The sequence below is a fragment of the Pan paniscus genome, chromosome 7 (genome assembly GCF_029289425.2).
Source record: "Pan paniscus chromosome 7, NHGRI_mPanPan1-v2.0_pri, whole genome shotgun sequence".
Lineage (NCBI taxonomy): Eukaryota > Metazoa > Chordata > Mammalia > Primates > Hominidae > Pan > Pan paniscus.
In genome coordinates, this window is record NC_073256.2 from 160,843,154 (window position 1) to 160,868,837 (window position 25,684).

General features: G+C 63.8%; 1 protein-coding gene across 4 annotated transcripts; it reads left to right on the forward strand.

The window, feature by feature from the left end:
* Window positions 1-2,587: 2,587 nt before the first annotated feature.
* On the forward strand, window positions 2,588-17,078 carry RHPN1 (rhophilin Rho GTPase binding protein 1). 4 transcript variants are annotated; one of them, XM_034966794.3, is made up of 15 exons: window positions 2,588-2,800; window positions 9,781-9,896; window positions 10,753-10,881; window positions 11,628-11,703; window positions 12,518-12,595; window positions 12,945-13,069; window positions 13,161-13,327; window positions 13,564-13,757; window positions 14,078-14,234; window positions 14,311-14,424; window positions 14,838-15,032; window positions 15,526-15,602; window positions 15,829-15,975; window positions 16,064-16,225; window positions 16,693-17,078. In XM_034966794.3, the coding sequence occupies exons 1-15, from the start codon at window positions 2,741-2,743 to the stop codon at window positions 16,906-16,908; spliced, it is 2,013 nt and encodes a 670-aa protein (XP_034822685.2). In that variant the 5' UTR covers window positions 2,588-2,740; the 3' UTR covers window positions 16,909-17,078. The 4 variants fall into 4 exon arrangements, with proteins under 4 accessions (XP_034822685.2, XP_034822687.2, XP_034822688.2 ...); XM_034966796.3 differs by having other exon boundaries at window positions 9,802-9,896; XM_034966795.3 differs by having other exon boundaries at window positions 2,589-2,800; window positions 14,314-14,424.
* The last annotated feature ends 8,606 nt before the right edge of the window (window positions 17,079-25,684 follow it).

The window sequence follows — 25,684 nt, forward strand, 5'->3', positions numbered from 1 at the left end:
AATTCTCCTCTACTTTCTCACCTCCCATCCTTTCATTTTTCCCCCTAAATTTTTAAACTTCAGAAGTGCACAATACACATGTAACAAACCCACACATGTACCTCCAAATCTAAAATAATTTAAAAAAACAAAAAGGAAACTCTAAATTTTTTGAGTGCAGTGATACATTCTTGCTGTGCCAAATCCAGTAACACAGAAGCATGCAAAGAAAAAGGCAGCACCACCCCCCTCCAACACACACATGCACGCACACACGCACGCACACGCACACACGCACACATGCACACGCACACACCGCACACACACGCACACATGCACGCACACACGCACGCACACGCACACACTCCAGCCTGGGCGACAAGAGCAAGACTCCATCTCAATAAATAAATAAATAAAATAGTAATTGAATATTTTCCTTCAGGAAACAGCACCCTGCAGGGAGGGGAAGTCTTATGACCCTCAAAGTTTGAGAGCCTCTCTTAACTTCCCAATGGCCTCTGTCTGCTGAACCAAGAAGCCTGCAAAACAAATACGTAAGAACTGGATACCATTTCAGTCACACATGCTTGCTGACAGTCACTGATATGGTAATGCCTCCTGTACACATAGCCGACTCTGAAGACTGCTAAGAGGGTTGGGGTCTCTGCTGTACAGGACCTTGGCAGCCTGCAAGGAGATGACTCACATGGGAGTCCCCACACAAGTGCACCCAGTGTGAACTTTGGAAGCATCGGCCCATGCTCAGGCCCACAGGTAAGATGGCCAGGAGCCCCTGCCCTTGAGGAAACTTGAACCACAGAGCTGCTGGCGAAGGGGGTGGGTGAAGGTCTCATGTAGCCTGTGTGATTCAGGCAGAAGTGAGAAGGACGGGTGGGAACCCACCAGGTGGACGACAAGCTGAAGGGCTCCCAGGGAGCAGACACTTCAAGGGCCCAAAAGGCCAGGAGAAAGAAAAAAAAAAGCCGGGTGTGGTGGCTCATCCCTGTAATCCCAGCACTTTTGGGAGGTTGAGGCAGATGAATTGCTTGAGCCCAGAAGTTTGAGACCAGCCTGGGCCTGGGCAATGTGGTGAAACCCTGTCTCTACAAAATATACAAAAATTAGCCGGGTGTGGTGGTGCAAGCCTGTAGTCCCAGCTTTTCAGGAGGCTGAGGTGGGAGGATCACATGAGCCCAGGAGGTGGAGGCTGCAGTGAGCTGTGATCGTACCACTGCACTCCGGCCTGGGGAACAGAGTGAGGCCCTGTCTCAAAAGGCCAGGAGTGGAAGACAGGCCCTAGCCAGGAGGTTTCGCGTGGCTGGCAGGGGCCTTATGAGAAGGCTGTTGCTGGGAGGGGCCTGCTGCAGATGGCTGCGGCAGACCACGGAGCTTAGCCTTCAGGATTTAGATCTGGGGATGACAGGCTCATGTGTGCTTGTTGCGGAGCCGGGAGCACAGGCACCAGAATGATCCCAGGGCTCAGCTCCAAGGCTCCGCTGGGCCTGTGGTGGGGCAGTGAACGTGGACAAGGCCTGGGCTTCAGAGGAACTTGATGACCAGGAGCCGTGGTTACCGCCTGTGCCCTGGCCTTCCTGCTCTTCAAAGGGTGTGTTCTGAGCTGAGGCGAGACCCACACGAAATCCGAGCGGGCTCCGGAGTCACCAGACACCTAGGGAAGTATGGAAGGCCCGGAAGGACACACACAGCCAGGTGAGCCCCGCAGGGAGCTGTGCAGGCTCAAGTCGTCCAGTCCTGGGGCTGCAGGCCAGTTCTCCAAGCAGGTGGTCCTAGAGGCAAGCTGGTTCTGAAAGTAGGTTCTGAAAATAGGTCAGTCCAGGAAACAAGCTCTGGAAGTAAAGAGATTCGGAAAGCAGGTTCGTTCTGGAAACAAGTTCTACAAACAGGTAGTTCTGAAAGCACGTGGGTTCCAGAGGCAGGTGCTAGAAGGATGTGGGTTCTGTACGGAGGTTCTGGAGGGAGGCGGGTTCTGGACGGAGGTTCTGGAAGGAGGCGGGTTCTGGAGGCCGGTTTTGGAAGCAGGACGACACCGACAGAGGCGCCTCGGACTGGGGCCAGGCCTGGAGCCTCCGCTCCGCGGGCAGAGAGAAGAAAGCAGGCATTGTCGGAGGACTCACACAAGCACTTGTCCCTAACAAAACCGTTTTTAAAAACCCCATTGTGAACATTTTTGGAACAAGCCTCTTAGAGGGTCCCGTTGCCGGGGTGACAGGACGAAACGGCGCGAGCGGGCAGACTCCTGGAGTCCCCGCAAAGGGAGCCGAGGAGCTAGGCGCGCCGAGTCCAGGTCCGCCCTGACTCTCAGCTTGGGACGTTCCGTATAGTTTTTTTCTCCGTTTCCCGAACTTCTCCCGCACGCTCAGCGGCCGCCGCGGCGCATGCGCAGTACAACCTGCCAGCCAGCCGCGGGCGTTCCGGCCGCGGTTGCCAGGGGTTACCGTCCCGCGGGCGGGCGGGGCAGGGCGTCCAGAGCCCGCCTTCCTGGAACTCTGGTTGGCAGATGTAGCTGTCCGTCGAAGCGGCATTGCCGCCTATTGGGCAATGGCCAGTTCGCACGCCAGACCCGTGCCCCGCCCAGCCGCGCCGCGGGCCGCCCCCACTCAGGAGGGACAGTCGGGGACCGGCGCGGGCACTCAGGAGCCCGCGGCCCAGGTGGTGCGGGCGGCCCTGGCCCGGCTGCGGAGCGCTGCGCGAGCGGCGGGCTGGCTGACCCCGAGGGACCCCCAGCGCGGCGGGCGCGGCGATGATCCTGGAGGAGAGGCCGGACGGCGCCGGCGCCGGCGAGGAGAGCCCGCGGCTGCAGGTGCGCAGAACTGGCGCGGCGGCGGGAGGAGGGGCCCGGAATCCCGGCCTTTTCCTGCCCCCCCTCGAGGCGCGTTCCGGGCGCCCCCCTCCTACGTCTCATTCGGCCCGGACGCAGGCAGGGAAACTGAGGCCAGAGCCTGCGTCCCTCCTCCTCTGAGCTCGGTGGAGGTGCTTCCAGGCCACTCATGTGAGCCGGGAAATGCGGGCAGCCAAAGTCTGGATCATCCTCACCGCTGAAGCGGGTTGGGGGGACGCCCTCCTCGTGGCCCCCGTCTGGGCGGATGTGGGGCTGGGCTCTGTGAGCGCCCTCCCCACACCGGCCATCGTGTTCCTTTCCGGCACCTGTACAGCCTCCTTCCCTAGTTCGGTCCTCCCTCTGCACCCGCTCAGGAACTGCGTGCCCATTGGGTGCACTGGTAGCAGCGGGCAGCGAAGCCTCCTGGGTATGGGAAACCGAGAGAGGTCTTCCCGGCTGGCCTCTTCTCACTTCCCAAACCTCCTTCCCTTCTGAAGCCCCTAACCCGGGGTGCTGACTGGGCAAGTGGGAGGGGTGGGCAGGGCTATGGAGACCTGCTGAGTCTGTGCCCGGGAAGGAGGGGACGTCTGTGGGCCTTGCTCTGCAGCCCAGAGCCTGCTTGTTCCCTGCGGACCAGCTCGAGGCTGCCCCAGTCCTCCTGCCAGGCCCTGGGCGCCCACACCCGCCACGGGCTTTCAGCCGGGGGCTGCTCCTGCTCCTCGCCCCGGGTGAGCCTTTGATAGCGCGCCGCCCTCCTCCCCTCTGGGACGTCGGACTGCGTTGTCCCTGGGCTGGTTCTACTCGGCTTTGGTGTTTGGGGTTAGGTCTCCTAGAGGAGGAGGCGGTGCTATCAGCCAGGGTTTGGCTTCAGGTCACTGGGCTGGTGATGCTGACTGTAGCCCTCAAGGACGCCCTTCTTGCCCACCCCGAGGCGTGCCAGAGGCTGCAGCACCTCCTGGGCACTGGAGGGAAAGAGGCAGCCTGTGCCTGCCCCCTGTGAACTCGCTCTGTCAGGGCGGCCATGCCTGCAGGTGGCCTGGGACGGCACATGTTGTTTTGGGTGGAATGTTTGGGAGGCTGTACAAACAAGATGTCCCAGAGGGCTCCGGAGGTGACGCTTTTCAGGCTGGGGGCTGTGCCTGGGCTCCCTGTCCTGGCCCTCCCTGGGCTGCCACCTTGGAAAGTCGGGGAGAAGCTGTTTCCAGGCTGCCGTGTCTCTCGCAGCGTCCAGAAATGACCCCACAGTCAGGGTACTGGGGAGGGGCCCGTGGGAGGTGGCAGTGGGGCGGAGGCAGGCCCTGTGTCACACGCGCACCACTCAGGCTGTCCTGCCATCTGGAAAGTCTTCCCTGATGCCTGCTGCCGGGCTAGAGTGAGGCCTGTTCCACCCCCATCAGGCTGGCCCCCAAACTGGCCCTAAAGCTCAGAGTTCAGTGGGTCAGGGGTCGGTCATTCATCCACTTAGAGGCCACACCTGGGCCTGAGGCCCTGTGGACAGGTCTGGGTGACTTGTATTTGCCCCAGGCGTGATGAGAGCAGGCTTCCGGCAAGCGCTTACCTGGTGCCAGGGCCAGCGCTACAGCTGGAGTCCTGCCATTGGTGCCTCCCAAGCCCTGGGCCTCAGCCCGTCTGAGGAACAGGGTGAGTAAGTGGCCAAGGCTGCCAAGCTGGGAAGGGGAGAAGCCTGGCACGGCCCAGGGTGGCCAACCCAGCTGCCGTCCCTCCCGCAGGGGCTGCAGGGGCTCCCGGGGGAGGACCACAGGGAATACAGCCTGGCTGTATGCAGAAGGTTCTATGGTTTCCTGGGGAGGCCAGTGGGAGAAGGGGGAGCAGGCTGCGGAGGGAGAGCGTTGGAGCAGCAGGTGGGCAGGGTGGCTGTGCTCCCCTCACCTGGTCTCCAGCATGCCGAGTGGGTCAGCCTGAGGTTCCCCAGCCTGGCTGGACAGGAGCACCCTCTGGGTGCTGGTTACAGATTCCCAGGCCCCTGCCCAGGTAGATTGGGCTCCAGGAAGAGGGGTGCTCAGGAACCACCAGTGCCTGGGTACCCCAGGGAGCATCAGAGAGAGTGGGAGTCCCTGCCGTGAGTGGCCAGTCTATGATTCTTCTGGCGTGCATGCTGCTTATAGCCCTGTGTCCCAGGAGACCCCTGTGCAGCAATGCCCTTTGAATTCTGTTCCCTCATCAGTGGGGGGCAGAGATGGTGGGTCAGGTGGGTGCTGGGCTTCCACCCTCCTGGGGCTTCCAGTTCTTGCATTCAGGTGAGACTTCAGTGGGGGCAGAGGAGAGGGGTACCTGAGATGGGTGGCTGTCAGCATACAGGGTGCCCAGGGCCAGGGCTCTGAAGGGAAAAAGCTGGTTTGCTCCAGGTGGGTGACCTCTCCCTGGGGACTGCCTGGCCCAGGGCCAGGGGATCCTGGGGGAGAGTGGAGGTCTGGCCCTGCTCTGATGTTTTGCTGTTCCCAGACCTGGGCTGGGATAACTATCTCTGCCTTTTGCCCATCCCCAGGTCAGCCCCACTCTGGCCAGGGCCACACTGTTTCCTCCTGGGCAGAGGAGCCCCAGTGTCAGGGTTAGGGGGCTGTTTCTCTGTTCTTCGTCCCTCTCCAACAAGGCATGGCCAGGCCCTTCATGTGTGGCTGCCTCTCGGGACCCCCACAGACCACAGCCTCTCTGTCCTTTCCTAATGCAAGGCGGAAATGGCCACAGTGGGGTGTCAGGGCACCGTGGAGGTGGGGGTGGGGAGCTCCAGGTCACCTTTGTCTCCAGAGGGTGGGAGGTTGTAGCAGGAGCAGGGGCCTGAACGCCTGTGTCTACACCCCTTCCACTGGGCTCAACCTTCAGCCCAGTGTGGAAAGTGGGGCATGGGCCGCCCACCTCCAAGGTCTACCCAGCCTCAAAGGTCCGGCTTGGGTCTGCTCCTCCGCCTGTAGGCCGGGAAGTCACTTGGCCTGCAGGGAGCACTGCAGGTAGGGAGGCCGAGGAATGGACCAGGCCCACAGCAGGTGCCTGTGGGGCTCCAAGGGGCCAGGCTCCCCGCAGCTCTCCTGGGGCCAGGAGGGGAGCAGGGACCTGGCTGGGTGTCTGATGCCCGTCGCACAGCCAGAGCCCTTAAAGCTGCTGGAACCTTGCAGCGGGGCCTTTGCGGGGAGGGGGTGTAGCTGCGGTGGGTGGCACGGGGGTCTCCTAGGTACTGGGCAGAGGCCCTCGAGGTGGTAGCGCCGGTGGGAAAGGTAGGGATGGGAGGCGGGGGTGGGCGGGCCTCAGGTTCAGGGAGCTTCTCAGATCTGAGGCGCCCATGCCCCTCTCCCACCTGTGGGCCTCTCCCACCTAAGTCCCTGAAGCAGCTCTGGAGGGAATTTCTTTTCTGGAGGAGGCGGGAGTGAGAAACGGGAGCAGGGTGAGGGTTCCCAAGTGCACGTCGGCCCGTCCGCTGCTGGGTGGTGTCCACGGGGGCAGGGCTGGGCTGGGGGAGGCCAGGGTCCTGGGCCGGCACACCCTCCTTCCAGCCGCCTGTGTCCCTCCCTCCAGCCGCCTGTGTCCCTCCCTCCAGCCGCCTGTGTCCCTCCCTCCGGCCGCCTGTGTCCCTCCCTCTGGCCGCCTGTGTCCCTCCCTCTGGCCGCCTGTGTCCCTCCCTCCAGCCGCCTATGTCCCTCCCTCCAGCCCCTAAGCGCCGACTCATCTTCAGTTCAGGGACCTCCGTCAGGCTCCCTCACCCCAGCACTCAGCAGGAGGCTGCCGGCCTAGGTGTCCAGGGGATGGCACGGGTGTCCAGCAGATGGCGCAGGGGTATGGGGGATGGTACAGGTGTCTGGGGGATGGTGCGGGTGTCCAGCAGATGGCGCAGGGGTTTGGGGGATGGCACAGGTGTCTGGGGGATGGTGCGGGTGTCCAGCAGATGGCGCAGGGGTTTGGGGGATGGCACAGGTGTCTGGGGGAAGATGCAGGGGTTTGGGGGACGGTGCGGGTTCCAGGGGATGGTGCAGGGGTTTGGGGGATGGCGCGGGTTCCAGGGGACGGTGTGGGGGTTGGGGGACGGGGCGGGGGTTTGGGGGATGGCGTGGGTTCCAGGGGACGGGGCGGGGGTTTGAGGGATGGCGTGGGTTCCAGGGGACGGTGTGGGGGTTTGGGGGATGGCGTGGGTTCCAGGGGACGGTGTGGGGGTTTGGGGGATGGCGTGGGTTCCAGGGGACAGGGCGGGGGTTTGGGGATGGCGTGGGTTCCAGGGGATGGGGCGGGGGTTTGGGGGATGGCGTGGGTTCCAGGGGACGGGGCGGGGGTTTGGGGGATGGCGTGGGTTCCAGGGGACGGTGTGGGGGTTTGGGGATGGCGTGGGTTCCAGGGGACGGTGTGGGGGTTTGGGGATGGCCTGGGTTCCAGGGGACGGTGTGGGGGTTGGGGGATGGCGTGGGTTCCAGGGGATGGGGCGGGGGTTTGGGGGATGGCGTGGGTTCCAGGGGACGGGGTGGGGGTTTGGGGGATGGCGTGGGTTCCAGGGGACGGTGTGGGGGTTGGGGGATGGCGTGGGTTCCAGGGGACGGTGTGGGGGTTTGGGGATGGCGTGGGTTCCAGGGGACGGTGTGGGGGTTTGGGGATGGCCTGGGTTCCAGGGGACGGTGTGGGGGTTGGGGGATGGCGTGGGTTCCAGGGGATGGGGCGGGGGTTTGGGGGATGGCGTGGGTTCCAGGGGACGGGGCGGGGGTTTGGGGGATGGCGTGGGTTCCAGGGGACGGTGTGGGGGTTGGGGGATGGCGTGGGTTCCAGGGGACGGTGTGGGGGTTTGGGGATGGCGTGGGTTCCAGGGGACGGTGTGGGGGTTTGGGGATGGCCTGGGTTCCAGGGGACGGTGTGGGGGTTGGGGGATGGCGTGGGTTCCAGGGGATGGGGCGGGGGTTTGGGGGATGGCGTGGGTTCCAGGGGGCGGTGTGGGGGTTTGGGGATGGCGTGGGTTCCAGGGGACGGGGCGGGGGTTTGGGGGATGGCGTGGGTTCCAGGGGACGGTGTGGGGGTTTGGGGATGGCATGGGTTCCAGGGGACAGGGCGGGGGTTTGGGGATGGCGTGGGTTCCAGGGGATGGTGTGGGGGTTTGGGGATGGCGCGGGTTCCAGGGGATGGTGCGGGGGCTTGGGGGATGGTGTGGGTTCCAGGGGACGGTGCCTCATCCTCCAGTCTCTGTCTCTGCCTTCCCATGGCCACCTCCATGTGACTGCATTCAAATTCCCCACCTCGTATAAGGACCCTTGTCACTGCAATTAAGGACCCCCTACTCCAGGGTGGCCTCATCTTAACTCATTATATCTGCAAAGACCCTATTTCTAGAAAAATTGCAGTCACAGGTACTGGGAGTTAGGACTTGAACCTGTCTTTTGTGGGGACACAATTCACCCATAATAGATAGTCACCCGCTCAGCTGGCTGCTGTGATTTTGGGGGGCTGGACGAGCAGGCCTTCTGTCTAAGAAATCAAATCATTCCTGTATAATGGGAATAAACTAATTAAAATGCACACAAAGATCTCGTTCACATTAGCAAAAAGAACTCTCTCCAGATATCTAGGAGAAAACCCAGGAAAACACGTGTGAGCTCTTTACGGGGAAGACGGGAAGGCCTGAGAGACGTGTGTGCGTGGAGAGGGTGTCGGGTCCACAGAGGGGAAGACCCAGTGTGTGTGCACGTTGGCCCCGTGAATCCGCAGCTTCATGCAGTGGTAGGTCAGTTTCATGGTGGCAAGATTCACCTTCAGACGCCACAAGGTCCTGGGGAAGAAGAGGTCCTGTCTCCCGACAAGGGCAGGAAGCAGTCCCAGGAGCCACCAGAGGCCTTGTCTTGCTGCTGACTGGCAGAAATGGCCAGGTTGGCCACGCCTGACTCAGACCAGGCTCGCCCCAGGGCTGGGTGGGAGTCAGTGTCCCTGAGCAGCGAGCCCTGAGCAGCATTGTGGGTCTCAAAGCATGGAAGGAGTGCGTGCTGGAGAGGCAAGCCAGCCAGCCCACGCCTGGGAGCCCACCCAGGGGACAGCCACAGGTAGCTGCAAATAATCTTGTCCGGGTGGAGACCCAGGCATTCCCACATGGCCATGGGGAAGAGTAGGGGTTGGGAGGCCATGGTGAGAGGGAGGGACACGTGAGGATCATGTGGGCAGGACCCCAACACCACAAGGGTGGGGTGGGCTGAGGCATGAAACTGGATCGCCCTAGAGTGAAATGTAAGCTCCAGCACGCTGGCACCACTGACGACACAGGAGCCATCAAAGTCCAGAAGGGGCCCCGCCGGGCACGCCCCGCTCTTTCGCCATGGCTGGTGCTGGGCAGGGCCGCGGGTCTGCAGTCCGGGTGCAAGGCTCAGAGTCATTTCTCTGTGGATAGGGAGGGCACGGGTGTGCGTTCGCTTCGAGAACCATTCCCAAAGTCAGACCGCAGCCTCTGCACCAACCATCGGGGGCCAGTGGCCGCCCCCAGAGCCTCAGGGACCCTGTCCTTTGAGCCCACGCCTAAACCCACATGGGAATGATTGGGAGGCGTGGGTGAGTTGGATGGGAAAAAAATTGGGAGGGGCAAGGGGGGGATCCAGAATGAAATCCAGAAGCGCAGAAGGAAGGCTGTGAGGAGCAGTGGGCCGCCTCCTGCAGGGCTCCCGGAGCCCCTACTTGTCCAGGCTGCCTGGTGAGACCCTGGCTTCTGGTGTCCTTGGCAGGTGCCAGCCTCCCCCGCTGACCCCCATCACGAGTCAGCAGCTTCCCCCGCCGACCACGTCCTTCTGCATTGACTGCCTCCTGTCCTGCTCTGGCCAGGCCCGTGTTCACACTAGTTCTGTCCAGCCCCTCCCTGTGAGGCCAGCTCCAGCCCCAGCCCATGGTGACCATCCCGTTACCCATGGGCAGGATGCACTCCTCTCAGTGGCTGGCGAGGCGCAGCCTGGTGCGGGCGCCACGGGGTCGGGCTGTGATCGCCTGTGGCCTCCCTGCAGGGCTGTGACTCCCTGACGCAGATCCAGTGCGGCCAGCTGCAGAGCCGCAGGGCCCAGATTCACCAGCAGATTGACAAGGAGCTGCAGATGCGGACGGGCGCTGAGAACCTCTACAGGTCAGTGCTTGAGGCTGCCCGGTCCCGGGAGCAGGGCCCACCTGGGTGAAGGGGGCAGGACAGCCACGCAGGCAGATGTCTGCCCCATGGCCGGGTCACAGAGACAGGTGCATGAGCAGCTGGGTCCTGGTGGGCACGTAGTACACGTGATGCTCAGCCATGACCCTCACAGACCTGCCTCCATGGGCCTCTGTGCTGGGCGGGAGGTGCCAGGAAACCAGTGTCCCTGCCGGGTGTGCAGCTTGGGAAGCCCCAACAGTGCACGTGGGGGCTTCTCAGAAGAGGCATGGTTGAGGCTGAGCTGTGGCAGGTGACGGCGCGTCCCAAGGTTGGGGACCTGGGAGGGGGTGGAAGACCTGGGCTGCCTCTTCCTTAGAGCACGCCGCCTGTGTGCCACACATGTGCGTGTGAGTGCCCCTCGGTCCCCTTAGCACCTGCTACCTCCCTGCCCCCATCCTGGCCTTCCCTGGGGACCTCCGGTCCCTTTGCCAGGCCCTGATGCAGGCACAGAGAGGGGTGTGGCTCTCACCCACCATCCAAGGAGTGATGTTTGAGTGCTGTCGAGGGCTGTATGAGCCCCAAAGAAAGCCGTGGTGCTGAGGGAGGTGCCCCCAGGCCAGAGTCGGAACATGCAGGTGCTGGGGTCGGGGTGATGAACTGTAGGGGGCATCACCTGTGAGCCCCCGGATCCCACTGCTGCCCCTGCCCCACCCATGGGGGGCAGACCCTGTCAGCGACGTCCTCTGCAGGGTGGGCTTGGAGCTTTGACAGGTGAGCTGGCAGGACGGCTGCAGTGGGCACGGGGCCTTTGGCTCTGCCTTGGGGCTGGGCTTTCAACTGCCGCGGCCTCCCTCAGAGCCACCAGCAACAACCGGGTGAGAGAGACGGTCGCCCTGGAGCTGAGCTACGTCAACTCCAACCTGCAGCTGCTGAAGGAGGAGCTGGAGGAGCTCAGTGGTGGCGTGGACCGTGGCCGGCATGGGAGGTGCGGGTGGGGGCCGGGACAGCACATGCGTGTATGTGTGTGCACGTGTGCGTGTGTGTGTGCATGTGTGTGCACGCATGTGTGTCTGTGTGTATATGTGTGCATTGTCTGTGTGTGTGCGTGTGTGCATGTGTGCATGTGTGTGCATGCATGTCTGTGCGCGTGTCTGTGCATGTCTGTGCATCTCTGTGTGTGTGTGTCTCTGTGTGTGTATATGTGTGCATTGTGTGTGCATGTGTGTGCATGCGTCTGTGTGCGCGTGTCTGTGTGTCTGCATGTGTCTGTGTGTGCATCTCTGTGTGTGTGCGTGTGTCTGTGTGTGCACATGTCTGTGCATGCGTGTGCATGTCTGCTTGTATGTGCGCGTGTGTTTGCCTGTATGTGTGCGTGTATGCACGTGTGTCTGTGTGTGTCTGCGTGTGTGTCTGTGTGTGCGCGTGTGTGTGTCTGTGCACGTGTGTGCATATACGTGTGTGCGCATGTGTGTCTGTGCATGTGTATGCACGCATGTGTTTGTGTGTGCGCACGCATGTGTGTGTCTCTGTGTGTGTGTGTTTGCTTTTGGGGCAGTTTAGGACGGTGGGGGGGGTGCACAGGTGCAAGGATGCCCCCCAGGACACAGGCGCACGTGCACACCCATGAGGGAGGGAGGCACCCTGTGCCACAGAGCCCTAGGAGTGGACCCCGGGCTGCCGTGGGCAGCAGGGTTTGGCCTTACAGTCTGAAGTCAATGCTTCTGGTTATAGCGAAGCTGTCACTGTCCCCATGATCCCCCTGGGCCTGAAGGAGACCAAGGAGCTGGACTGGTCTACACCGCTGAAGGTAGGTACTGGCCTCCAAGCTCTGAGATACACGGCCCTGCCCTGGGACCAAGGGGGTCTTGGAGGCTTTCTGGTCCAGCTGTCTGGTTGAACAGATAGGGAAACTGAGGCCCAGAGGGAGGGAGGGCTAAAAGGGACACAAGGGACCTGGCAGAAATGGCCACAGGGATCCAGCCTCTGCTGCGTTCAGGGCCTGCACTGGTGCCTGCGCCCCAGGTTGCGGCTGATCCCATAGAGTGGGTATGAACATGGGCCCTACCCTCGGATGGGCAATGCCCTAGGAGGATGGGGCCTGGAAGCCCCAGCCGGGGCACAGGGTCCAGGCTCACCCATGGAGGGCACCACTGGCTTGGGGCCACACACCCAGCACTGGCTCATGAGGGTCCTGGGGAGAGCTAGAACAGACTGGCACTGCCTGGCAGGGCCCCACGGGAGCCACTGACTGTGTTCCGTGTCCAAGTCACTGAGTGGCAGATGGCACCTGCCTCCCGGCCATGGGGATGAATAAGGAAATGCACGTTAAAGTAGCGCTGAGTCTCCAGGCCCCGCTTCTGTGATGGGGTGGGGAAACCCCAGGGCCACAGGGGCTCCGACCCGCATCAACCCACCAGGCCCCTCCACACACATTGGCCCCCAGCCTTTCTCTGGGGCTTCCACTGAGGGGCCCAGGGCCCCCACGCTGCATGGCAGCCAGCCTGCTCTGCGGCACAGACCCTCCCTCCACCGTGAGTCTTTTCCCAACGTGGGTTGGGAGACCTCAGGGAAGGAGGCCAGGCACAGGGGTACTGTGGATGCCAACACCTGCCCCCCATCAGGAGCTGATCTCAGTGCACTTCGGAGAGGACGGTGCCTCCTACGAGGCAGAAATCAGGGAGCTGGAGGCCCTGCGGCAGGTGCGTGGTTCCCCCGCCCACCCACCCTCCTGCAGCCCCGGGAGACACATGCAGAGGCTGAAGCTGAAGTCAGGAACAGACAGAGGAGCTCAGCGTAGACATCTCGAGGACATGGGGAGACGGGCGCACCAGGGGCCCTGTGTGTCCAGACCCAGCCAGGGGGCGTGGAGGGGCTCCCAGGTGGCTCCGGTGCCGCATGCTGCTGGCCTTCGGGAGTCACGGCTGCCCAGGGCCCCACTGGCTTTGCCTCCCCGCCCCCCATGGTGCTGGTGCCCATGGGACTTCCCAGGGCAGTGTGTGTGAGTGGGGCGGGCCAGGGCGGTGGGGCCCAGCGGCTCCTGCCCTGCAGGCCATGCGGACCCCCAGCCGGAATGAGTCGGGCCTGGAGCTGCTCACAGCCTATTACAACCAGCTGTGCTTCCTGGATGCGCGCTTCCTCACCCCTGCCAGGAGCCTTGGGCTCTTCTTCCACTGGTAGGGGCTCTGCGGGCGGGGGCACCCTGGGGAGGGGAGGCCCGGCTGCGGGAACCGTGGGAACTCCACCCAGCCTGACCCAACACTGCAGGTACGACTCGCTTACTGGGGTCCCGGCCCAGCAGCGTGCCCTGGCCTTCGAGAAGGGCAGCGTTCTCTTCAACATCGGTGCCCTCCACACGCAGATTGGGGCGCGCCAGGACCGCTCCTGCGCCGAGGGTGCCCGCCGCGCTATGGAGGCCTTCCAGAGGGCTGCTGGTGAGGGCGGCCCGGGCCGCCGTGGGGCAGGGTGCGGTGCCAGGGTGTTGCAGAGCCCCTTTTGCAGGGCAGGAGCTGGGGAGTGGTTAGGACGTCAGTCCCTCAGGTAGGGGGAGTGAGCACATCAGGTCCATATGTGTCCCAGGAGCATCCCTAGCTGGCCGCCCTGAGTGCTGCATGGGGCAGAGATGGGCAGGTACAGGGCCCTGCCTGTGTGAGCACCCCTCCCTCCGCAGGGGCCTTCAGCCTCCTGAGGGAGAACTTCTCCCATGCGCCGAGCCCAGACATGAGCGCTGCATCCCTCTGCGCACTGGAGCAGCTCATGATGGCCCAGGCCCAGGAATGTGTGTTTGAGGGCCTCTCACCACCTGCCTCCATGGCTCCCCAAGACTGCCTGGCCCAGCTGTGCCTGGCGCAGGAGGCCGCCCAGGTGAGCTCGGGCACCCGTGTCAGGATGCAGGGGGTGGGGCTGAGCTGGGGTCAGAGCCCAGGTCCAGGCATGCGTGAGCTCTCCCGCCTCCTTCCTTGTGTGTCAGCCCCGAGCCAGCTGTTGTCCTGCTCCCTGGGGGGGCTGGTCAGGAACCTGGGGACCCGAGCCTCTGCCTCCAGGGGATGGCACGAAGCAGCAGGAACTGAGGTGCCAGGGAGGCTGCTGGGATGGTGGTCGGAGCAGGTGGAGGCTGGGTAGGGAGAAGCAGGCACCACCTGGAGAGCGGGAGGCCCTTGCGTGCCTGCCACGTCCATCGGCAGGTGGCAGCCGAGTACAGGCTAGTGCACCGGACCATGGCCCAGCCACCCGTCCACGACTACGTGCCTGTCTCCTGGACTGCCCTGGTGCATGTCAAGGCCGAGTACTTCCGCTCCCTGGCCCACTACCACGTAGCCATGGCCCTCTGCAACGGCTCCCGTGAGTGCCCACCGCACTTGCCCATGGTACTGCCAAGGCCCCCTCGCGCAGGGCTCACAGCCTCTCTGTCCCCCAGCAGCAACCGAGGGAGAGCTCCCCACGCACGAGCAGGTCTTCCTGCAGCCCCCCACCTCCTCTAAGCCCCGAGGCCCTGTGCTGCCGCAGGAGCTGGAGGAGCGCAGGCAGCTTGGTAAGGCGCCCATGGGTGGAGTGCCCTGGGGCTCAGGTGGTCACCAACGGTGGCAGGGTGTCCCCCACCACCCTCATGCTGTTTGCCACCTGCTGTCCCCATGCTGACGAGTTGGGCCACCTACCTATCCCTGGATGGCCTGTGCCTGATGGGTGACGGCCCAGCGCAGGGGCCCCAGGAGTGCTGGGCAGCCTCTGAGCAGGTGGGAGACCGCTGGGAGCAGCTCATCCCTGGCCCCTGCTTTGCACGTGGCAGAGCCCTCCTGCACAGCCAGCTCCTCACCCCCGTGGCGCGCGCCCCCAACAAAAGTGGCTGTGATGAGCCCCGCAGCCCTGGCGTTGCCCACTCCTTCTGCTGTGTCCCAGGGCCCACGGGCCCACATGGTGTGTGACATCCCAGTGCCCCGCGTGCAGGCAAGGCACACCTGAAGCGTGCCATCCTGGGGCAGGAGGAGGCGCTGCGGCTGCACGCCCTGTGCCGCGTCCTGCGCGAGGTGGACCTGCTTCGGGCTGTGATCTCCCAGACGCTGCAGCGCTCACTGGCCAAGTATGCGGAGCTCGACCGTGAGGATGACTTCTGTGAGGCTGCCGAGGCCCCGGACATCCAGCGTGAGCAGCCAGGGCCTGTCTGGGTGGCTGCATCCCCGGCCAGGGTGGGGGCCTTCGTCCTGGAGAAAGGGAGGCTGATTGCATTAAAGGTGCAGTCACCACGATGAATTAAACAGCAGTAGCACTTTCCAGGCCACGATCGCAGGGACCCACAGAGCTGCTGGGCCCTTCAAGGGCCTGGGGGATGACCACGCTCCTCAGCACCTCCCTCCCTGCACTGGCCTCCTACCCTGAGGGGAAGCCCACAGACCCAGGACAGGCATGGCTGGGACTTCAGGGAGGGATTTTGGGAGCCACTTGGGGCAGAGGGGGCCGTGTGTTCAGGGCACACCTGGGGCAGCTCCTCCCACCATTGCGGAGTGGCCAGGCCTGGAGGTCAGAAGCGGGGCCTGTGGGGCCTGTGTGCACTCAGGGTCATGCCCTGCGCCCTGGAAAATCCCCGAGGCAGGTCTCCGCAGTCTCCCAGCTTAGCTCTGCTCTTACACTCTCTCAGCTAAGACCCACCAGAAGCCAGAGGCCAGGATGCCGCGCCTGTCCCAGGGGAAGGGGCCTGACATCTTCCATCGGCTGGTGAGCACACCCGTCCCCAGGCACCGCCCAGCATGGGCAGCTTGGGCTGTGTGGCTCTGACCAGCACATGGCCTCAGACAGGCCGTTGATGGTGTCCAGCCCTCCCCACCCGCCTTGTGGAACCCCACGGTGTCCCTTGGTGCACAGGTTGGATGGATGTGCTAGTCAGGCGGGGTCTCCTCAGTGTGTGGCCCAGCTGGGCCTCTGACCTCTGAGCCCCTGCCAGGGGCCCCTGTCTGTGTTCTCAGCCAAGAACCGGTGGCGGCTGGTGGGGCCCGTCCACCTGACCCGAGGAGAGGGCGGCTTTGGCCTCACGCTTCGGGGAGACTCGCCTGTCCTCATCGCTGCCGTCATTCCAGGGAGCCAGGCCGCGGTAAGGGCCCCGCCGGCCCCCTGAGGCTGAGTCCTTGGTGCCAGCCAGGGTGTCCTGTCCCCACCTCACCGTCCGAGTCTCCCCACAGGCGGCTGGCCTGAAGGAGGGCGACTACATTGTGTCAGTGAATGGGCAGCCATGCAGGTGGTGGAGACACGCGGAGGTGGTGACGGAGCTGAAGGCTGCGGGAGAGGCGGGCGCCAGCCTGCAGGTGGTGTCGCTGCTGCCCAGCTCTAGGCTGCCCAGCTTGGTGAGCCCCTGGGGCCCCAGAGGGGCGGTCCCCAGCTTGCTGTCACCACCCTGGCCCTGGGCCTGCCTTGGATGCTTGAGCAACATTGGGAAGGGGAGGTGGGGCTGCAGGTAACCCTCCCTGGGCCGCCTCCTTGGCAGGGGCCACCTGTGCTGTGGCCTCCATCTGGCGGCTCCTGCCCTGACCCCGAGGATGCTACAGCCCACCCCTCACTGGGCCTCTGGATCCTCAGACTGGAGGCTTCTGGGCCAGGCGCTCCATCCCAGAGGTTTTCTCTACCCAGCACGGCTGACCCAGGGTTGGGTGAAAGCCATGGGCCCCTGCTATGTGGCCACCCTGATGGGAGCCCCCAAACAAGCCCCCGACGTGCCAGCCCCTCCCAGGTGGTTCTCACCCCTCCCAGACTGGCTGCAGGTGGGGACAGGCCAGCAGTGGCTGACCACAGTCTGTCTCTGTCCCTGCTGCAGGGGGACCGCCGGCCTGTCCTGCTGGGCCCCAGGGGGCTTCTAAGGAGCCAGAGGGAGCATGGTTGCAAGACCCCGGCATCCACAGGGGCCAGTCCCCGGCCCCTCCTCAACTGGAGCCGAAAGGCCCAGCAGGGCAAGACTGGAGGCTGCCCCCAGCCCTGTGCCCCAGTCAAGCCAGCTCCGCCCTCATCCTCGAAGCACCCAGGGTGGCCGTGAGGGCCAGGCTCCCTGCACGCCTCAGCCCTGGCTCCAGCTGGCAGCGAGCACCGAGCATGCCCTCCCCACCCAGAGGACCTCCAGGCAATGCCTGTCCCGCCTCATGCTGGAGGCTGCCTCAGCACCTGCCTGCCCATTAAAGACTGGTCAGACCTGTGTGAGCCCAGTGATGGGAGCTGTGGCCTCTTCACCCACACACAGGAAGGATGCCAGTCCCTCTGTCAGTCTGAGGTCAGCTTCCTGGGGCTGCCCCACCCTGAGGGCTCCTTACGGATTGCTCCTCGCAGCCATCCCATCTGTACCCCCGGGCTCTGTCCACCCTGCTGCTGCCCTGGGCACAGACCCTGAGGTCTCAGTCCTGCCTCCAGCCAAGTTTCTGCCTGGTGCCCAGTGATTCCTGCTGGGCACCCCTTCGCTCACTGCCCCTCCACCATGCAGCAGCCAGGTACACCCACAGCACCCGCAGACCTCTAGGCCGGGTCCCAGACATGGCCTTCCCCCAAAATACTTCCTGCTGTCCTGTCTGTGCACAGAGCAAGGGACTCCCCACCTCTGCGCCCTGTGCTGGTCATCCCGGGCTCTGTGCTGGTCATCCCGGGCTCTGTGCTGGTCATCCCGGGCTCTGTGCTGGTCAACCCGGCAAGTGTCCCGTTTGCCCAGGAGTCCCTGGTGTCGTGGCCCAGGTCTCATGGTGGCCCTAAGCCTGCCAGCCCTGCTGCCCGCCTTGCTGTCCTGCTCTGAGCATGGGTGCCACCCTCCAGCTCCTGGGCGTGTCACCTCTCCCTGAGCCTGGGGCCTGCATGGGCCCCCAGCCTGCTCGGGCCACTCCTGCTGGCCTCCACAGGCCGTGAGCTGTCAGTGTCTCAAGCAGGGGAAGTGAGGGCTGCCTCCAGGCCTCCGTGTACTGGGTGGACAATGGCCCCCAAAGGCCGTCGGCAAGAACACCACTTCCAGGACCCCTACAGCAGTGGGCTCAGGACTTGGGCACCAAGAGGAGAGGGTGGGAAGGGCTGCAGAGTCAGGGCTGCACCCAAGAGGAGCCATGGAGCCGGAGCCGGAGCGGAGGCCCCCACCGAGGGCCCCAGGGCCTGGCAGGTTCCGGAAGGGACAGGGCCAGCGGGAGTCATTCCCTGCAGCCACTAGGGGGCAGCCGCCACCCGCTCAGCAGCTCTGGGAGGCGGCACGGGCAGGTGCGCCTTGGGAGGGCTGAGGCAAAGACCCCGGGTAGAAAGGCGGCCCCAGCTCTGCGAGACCCCTGCCCTCTTGTCCAGTCCCTTCCGAGGGTCCGCAGGTGAGAGCAGCCCGCCCTGCATCCCAGGCTCTGGTTCCAGGGTCCAGGGCCCTGCGCTGCCACCTCCCTCCTGCTTCAGCCAAGAAAATGGGGGTGCGAGTAGGGTGTTTGGGGTCCCAGAGACGCAGGCGCCGCAGTGCGATCTTCCTGGGCAGGAGGGCAGGGCTCCCCAACCTGCCTGAGCCGGGGTGGGGGTCCAGGTCCCCCACTTGCCCTCGTGGGAAAATCCCTGTCTCAGCAGAATGGGCCAAGGTCACGCAGGTCTCCCCAGCACATGTTAATTTGGTTAATAAAACTGCATCAAGGAGGCCAGTAGGCACTAACTGGGGATGACAGGGTGGCGGCCCTGTCTGGGAAGTGCAGGGACTCCCCACCTCCTGTGGCCTGTCCAGACCCAAGCTGGGGACAGAGCTGCCACCTGCCTCCTGCATGGTGGGCGCCAGGCCACCATAGCCTGGGAGAGGGGGCTTTTGCCCAGAGAGCACGTCTCTCCCCACCGCAGACCCCTGGGGTGCGCCCAACCCGTCCCACCCCTGCCCACACATGCCTCTCCCCTGGCTGCCACCAAGCCTGGGCCTGTGCTCCTGGCCCTGCCCTCTGCCGCAGGCCATCTCCTCCCCTGCTGCCCCCCCGCCGTCGTGTCCCTCTGCCACAGACGGGGGGGCCTCACAGCTGAAGTCACACGTGGCTGGGATGTGGCTCCCGTCACCGCCTCAGTCCTGTGAAGTGGAGGAAGCCTGGTGCACAGGGGTGCTGTGGCGATGTGGGGGGCCCTGAGGTCCTGCTGCCAGCCAGGGGGAGGGGGGCGGAGGTCCTGGGATCTGGGGTCCAGAGTTCCAGTCAAGGCAGGGCTGGGCAGGAGGGGGGTCCCCCTCCCCACCTTCCACTTGGGGCTGCTCCTGGGGCAGCAGTGAGCCCCTCTCCAGAAGAGAAAGCGGATGCCTACCAGCCCAGCCCCTCAGACTCGGACCATGCCCCTCCGGCATCTGTGGGAGTCCTGCCAGACAGCCCCTGGGCTGCGGGAAGGGACCGCGCCCCATCCCATCCTCACCCCTGCAGTAGCTGGTGGCTGCCTGCCGGGCGCAGGGGCCTGCTGAACAGAGGACTGCCCTGTCCAGCCCACCCACGGGACTCCAAGTCCACACAGGCAGCAGAGTCGGCAGCGGTGGGCAGAGTGGGGGGGCATCACCGTGGCTCCCAGAGGCCTCAGGGACTGGTCAAGGGTGTGATGCCAGGCCTGGCAGGACCTGCAGTTCCACCCCCAGGGCCAGTTGTGGCCTGTGCCCTGCCAGAGGGCAGTGCAGCCCCTGGGGCCAGCACACAGGAGGCAGCAGCTCAGGGTCCTGTCCCATCTGCCCAGGCTAGGGAGCAAAGCAGGATCAGGGCGAGGCTGCGAGGCTGGGGGAAGGCAGGGCTGGCCGCTGGGGAGCGCTCGGTCCGCAGGCTGTGCGGTGAGAGCCACCGGGTGAGGCTTCCCGGGGGGCACAGGGGCCGGCTCAAGGCTGTCCCTGCAGCAGCACGTGTTGGTGCTTGCCTGCCCCCCCCCCCACAGCGCCACACCGCGGCCTCTGTGGAGCCCGTTCTCTTCCTTTGAAGTCCTGCTTGCGCACTCCTGGGCATTTCTGGCTAGCACCTTTTTGGCTTTTAAGGACGGGTTAGTGTCCCTTCCTCAGATGGCCCGGCCTGGACACACCACATGCATGGGCCTTAGCCCCCACTTTCTGGGCCAGCCTTATCACTTTGGTCACTGTGTCACAGATGGGCCGAGGCAGGGATGGCACCGGCATGTCCGTGAGTGCCTGGATGTGTGGGGCATATGTTGCCTGGGAGGGAGGGGCCGGCACCCAGGAGCTGCTGCGGCCATGGTATGGTCCCGACCTGCTCCCCATGCCCACGCAGAGCCAGGGCCCACGACGGATGTCGAGCAGCGCAGGGGCCGATGGCACACCGAGACCGTGTGTGCACCCTGCCCAGGCTTGGGGCCCACGGGGTGATGCTCCATTTTCAGAGTGGTCCCCAGGCAGGAGGCTGGGCTGAGCCTGCGCTGCCATCCTTTCTGCTTTGCCAACAGAAAACTGCCGAGAAGGGAGAAGGCGGACTCCGTTTTGCTTGGGTCAGCAGTGAGCGGGATTAACACAGGGAGAGGGAGTGGGGAGGGGTGGGGGCGGGAGCCTGGGGATGGACAGGGCTGGGAGTGAGGTTGGGGATGGATTGCGGGGCACGAGGATGGATGGGTTGTGGGGACTGGGGATAGACCGAGGTGAGCCAAGGGCAGGGTCGCCCACTTCACTCTCCTCCTCACCCCCTCCCAGCCTCTCCCACCACCTCAAGCCAGCCGTTCTGGAAAATGAGTGAATGCAGACTGCCTGCAGGTGTTGGGGGTCAGGCCCTGTCCAGCACCCCCCTCCCACCGCACCCTCCCACAGTCCCCAGAGCACTATGTTTTCCCTGTTCCCAACGGCCATGGTCAGGATCTGTGCCTGTGCGAGGTGGGCCACAGTGGCCGGTGGGCTGGCAAGGCTACAGCTGTCCTCATGCGCAGACAGCACCGCGGACCATCTGCAGACATGGCATGGAGGTCCAGAGTGCCCAGGGGTTGATCCTGGAGGGGAGCCAGCGGAAGGCGGGGACTGGGGGTGCTCCGCAAAGCTCCAGATAGAAACCGGCTCCACGGGCTTCAGACCCCCCAGGACGGGGGTGCCGAGTGGGCAGCCGGGAGGGGCCCTGAGGAGAAGAGGGCATGGGGCCTAGACCCAGTGAGGCCTCAAGCCAGGGTGGCGGAGGTGGCACTGGGAGCTCTGGGTCACCTAGGTGGTGCTGCTGTCCACCGGAGAGGTGGCAGGGGCCAGGTCAGGCCTCGGTAGCAGATAAGCTTAGAGGGCTGAGTTTAGCCTCAGCTTCTCAGCATAAGGAGAGAGGCTGACAGCCTGTGGCCGTGTCCTTGGCCACATCCTTAGCCACCTCCAGGGCATTGGAGGCCTGCCTGTGGCCACTGTAACCCTCCCGATGTGAGAGGAAGAGATGGGACTCCAAAGCCACAACCCCACTACCCTCCCCACCATCACCAGGGTCACAGCCCAACCACCGTCCCCTTCCACCACCCCCGAGGTCACATACACACCACCACTCCCCCCCCAACTCCTGATGTCACACCCCCCACCACTCTCCCCAACCCGAGGTCACATGGCACATCACTGTCCCCACCCACTGCTGACATCACGTCGCCTGCCCCTGTCATAGAGTGGACAGCACCTACCCCAGCCTCCCCACACCAATCTCTGGTCCCCATGAGGCCGTCACCAGTGATATCAGTTCCCCCGTCACTGCCACCCTCACCTCCAGCTCACTCCTCTCGGCAGCTGCCCCGTGGCGATGGTCCCCTCACCCCCACCATGGCATTCAGTGCATTAGCTTCTCTGCCTGGTCCCCACGTTTTTGTTGTTTTGTTTTTTTAGATGGAGTCTTGCTCTGACACCCAGACCGGACTGTAGTGGCGCGATCTCGGTTCACTGCACCCTCTGCCTCCTGGGCTCAAGCAGTGCTCCCACCTCAGCCTCCCAAGTAGCTGGAACTACAGGTGCCCGCCACCACACCCAGCTAATTTTTGTATTTTTGTAGAGACATTTCACCATGTTGCCCAGGCTGGTCTTGAACTCCTGGACTCAAGCTATCCTCCCGCCTTGGCCTGCCAAAGTGCTGGCATGACAGGTGTGAGCCACCGCGCCCAGCCTCCGAGCCCAGCCTCCGTGCCCGGCCTCCACTGTTTTTTTCTTGGCTCCAGAGAGCAAGGTGGGACGGGCTGGTGATCTGCAGCGGGGGTGACGACCTCTCCAAGTCAGCAGGAGGAAGGGGCACCCACTTCTCCAGGGAAGGGTGGGCGGTGGAGGCTGCAGTGCCGCCCTTCTGCCTTCCTGTTTGTCCTCATGGCCACTCATTGCCCATCGGCGATGACTGAGCACCTGCTGCTGGACACTTGCCTCCCAGGAGCCCCCTGGAGCCCTGGCCCCTCTCTGTGTGCGCTTCTTATGTCCTGCACATCCCAGTGATCATTATGACACATGAGGTGCGCCTGGAAATCAGAAGATAACGCCTAAGAGCTTGTCACGAGGGCCCCAGGCTCTTCATCTGCAGACGGAGCTGCTGAGGGAGCCTTGCAGATTCAGGGCCTTGACAAGGTCCCCAGTGCTCCCTGAGGACCAGGCCCAGTCTTGACCACATCTCTGTTCTGCCCACAACTCCCAGTGAGCAGTTGGGGGAGGGAGTAGAAGCCAGTGGTGGGGGAGATGCAGCCAAGGTCGGGGAGACGAATGGCAGGCTGACCTAGGTTCAGCTCAGGAGAGCCACTGGAAACTCTCTCTGCCATGCTGGGCTCTGGGCTGTCAGCGGTGAGGACAGGCCTGGCTCTGCGGGGCTGACCATCTGGAGGCTGAGATTGCATCTCAGGGCAGAGGAAGCTCGGGGAGGTGTGAGAGGCCTGGTTCCCACTGCGCCTCCAGGCGAGCGTGGTGTGGAAGGAGTGCGGGCCAAGGTGTGAGAGACCTGGTTCCCACTGCGCCTCCAGGCGAGCGTGGTGTGGAAGGAGTGCGGGCCAAGCAGGGCTGGCATGGGAGGGCAGGCCGCCTGTGGAAGGGGACCTGGGCCCCTATGGGGGGCTGCCCCAAGAGGGCACTGCCTGGGGCGCTGCGCCGATGCCTGGTGGGTGCTTCTGGCGCCTGCACCCAAGGACCAGGGGGCATCACCCCAGAGCATGGCTTATGAGGGTGCTGGGCAGGGTGTGGGGGGCGCCAGGGGATGTCTCAGCCTGGGCGTCAGCAGAGGAGGGGCAGGTTGGGGGTTCAGCCCAAGGTGGGCCCGCTGGTGCTGGTCGGGATGCCAGTGGGTTCCCAGGGGGGCGGCCTCCAAGAAGCTGTGGGTGCACACTCTGTGGCTGGAGGGGGACTCAGGGGGACCTGGGGGTCACCCAAAGCCGTGGGAGAGGGTTGGGGGCTGGAGCTGAGGGGAGGACTGCCTGGGGACCCCTGGAGAGGAGTTTGAGGAGACTTGGGGCACAGGGGCTGTGCTGCGGGCGGGGAGGAGGGGAAGAGGAGCGGGAGGAGAGAGAGAGGAGTGGGGAAAGAGGAAGGGAGGGGACAAAACTGAGCAGAAGTGGTGAGCTCTGTCCGCCTAAGGGCAAGTGCAGCCCGGCTTTGGGTGGGAGCCCTTGCGGAGGGAGATAGGCAGGGGCCCCTGTGGGTCAGCAGCCCAGGCTGGGCTTGGGGTGGGCTCTCCTGGGTCTGGGAGCCTGAGAGCTGCTGGGGTAGGCTGGACAAGAGGCCTGGGCAGGCCCCTCTCGAGGCTGTCTCCTCTGGAGTCAGGGCTCTGGCCTGGCCCTGTCCACCCCTTCTGGGAGTAGGGTCTCCGGCTTCCCCCTCCTCACAGGGCTCTGCCCCAGAGGCTGTGCTGTCTTCAGGAGCCAGTGGCCCAGGCACCGATGCCCACGCCACGGAGAGGCCTTGCCCACAACCTGGTGGGATAACCCTACTGGGCACCCACCCCGTGATAGCTGGGCTGCACGCCCGGGCATAACTCAGTGTTTACCTGGTGGGGGGTATTGGCAGCCCCCGCGGCTCCAGCTCCCCCCACACCCCCTTCGGCCCCTAGACCGTGCGCCAGACATGCATTAAGGCAGGAGTGACTTATCGAGCTGTCAGGGGGAGCGTTTTAAGACAGAATTATAGGGGAGAGGAAAAAGATTTTTACCAAATTAATGAAAAATCAATGTGGCCTCAAAAATCCATTAGCCTTCATAATGCGCTGGTTCCAGGCTGAGCCGCATGATCCGATGCCGGCTGTGAAACTCATGGCGGTGCCCCCACCCACCATCCATCACCGCACGGTGCTTACTCCTGAGAGTGACACCTGCCCGGTGCCCAGAGCCCCTGGGGGCCCCTGCCCTGGCTCCCTGACCACACACAGAGGCTGCAGGGAGCCCTGGGGTGAAGCATGTAGACGGGGCAGTGGCGTGGATGGGATAGGGAGTGCGCCGCTGGTTCTGGTGGTGTCCAGGGTAATCAGCTGCCAGGGTGGCATTGCCGGGGTGGCGGAGGGCCTGGTGTGCTGTTGGTGAGGGTGGCTAACAGTGATGGTGGCAAGTGACTGTGAGGTGAGTGACCTGGTGTGAATGACCACGGGGTGAGTGACCAGGCTTCAGTGACCACGGGGTGAGTGGCCTGGAGTGAGTGGCTGTGGAGTGAGTGACTGTGGGTGAGTGACTTGGTTTTAGTGACTGTGGGTAAGTGGCCGTGGGGTGAGTGACCAAGTGACCATGAGGGTGACTGACCGTGGGTGAGTGGCCTGGAGTGAGTGGCTGTGGGGTGAGTGACCAAGTGACCATGAGGGTGACTGACCGTGGGTGAATGGCCTGGAGTGAGTGGCTGTGGGGTGAGTGACTGTGAGGGTGAGTGACCTTAAGGGTGAGTGACCATGGGATGAGTGACCGTGAGATGAGTGACTGTAGGTTGAGTGACCTGGTTTTAGTGACCGTGGGGTGAGTGACCTGGTTTTAGTGACTGTGAGGTGAGTGGCTGTGGGGTGAATGACCGTGCAGTGTGTGACATGGTTTTAGTGACTGTGGGGTGAGTGACCTGGCTTTAGTGACCATGGGTGAGTGGCCATGGGGTGAATGACTCTGGGGTGAGTGACCTGGTTTTAGTGGCCGTGGGGTGAGTGACATGGCTTTAGTGACTGTGGGTGAGTGGCCGTGGGGTGAATGACTCTGGGGTGAGTGACCTGGTTTTAGTGACTGTGAGGGTGAGTGACTTGGTTTTAGTGACTGTGGGTGAGTGGCCGTGGGGTGAGTGACCGTGCAGTGAGTGACCTAGTTTTAGTGACTCTGGGGTGAGTGACTGGGTCGGTAACCATGTTGCTGCGTGGAGACGGTGGACAACATAGGAGGCTGCTGGTCTTGGGGCTGAGCCAACCGGGCTGTGAGATGTTGGAAAGAGGTGTTTGTACAGCCATAACAGCGACCTTGCGGTGGCCAGGCACCCTGAGGAGGACGTGGACAGCTCCCTCCTGGGAACATCCTGTCCCCCCCCCCCCGCCCACCTGGAGGCCCTTTGCCCTCACACAGGTCACTTGCTAGGTAGGCAGAGCCAGCGTTGTGGCCCCAGGGAGGTCTTGGGACAGCAGCAATCCTGATGGAGCCTGGAGCAGGTGGTTCGAAGGGAACTCCTTCCTTCCCCCCAAGAGGAAGATCTCCCCTCCACCTCACCCTGCCCCCTGCCCACCTGAGCTGAGATGGGGCACGTCCAGGTTGGGCAGCCATAGACAGAGGGGTTGCCTGAGATCTCTGTGTGCCCAACATGGAACAGGCGAGGCACTGGGAGTCTAGATGGATTTTTTATTAAATTGACAAAAGTCTCTCTTGCCCTGGTCTCTCCTGGAATCTCACCTTAAAACTCTCCCTGGGGCCCTGACAGCTGCCTCCATCAGTGGCCCCCTCCC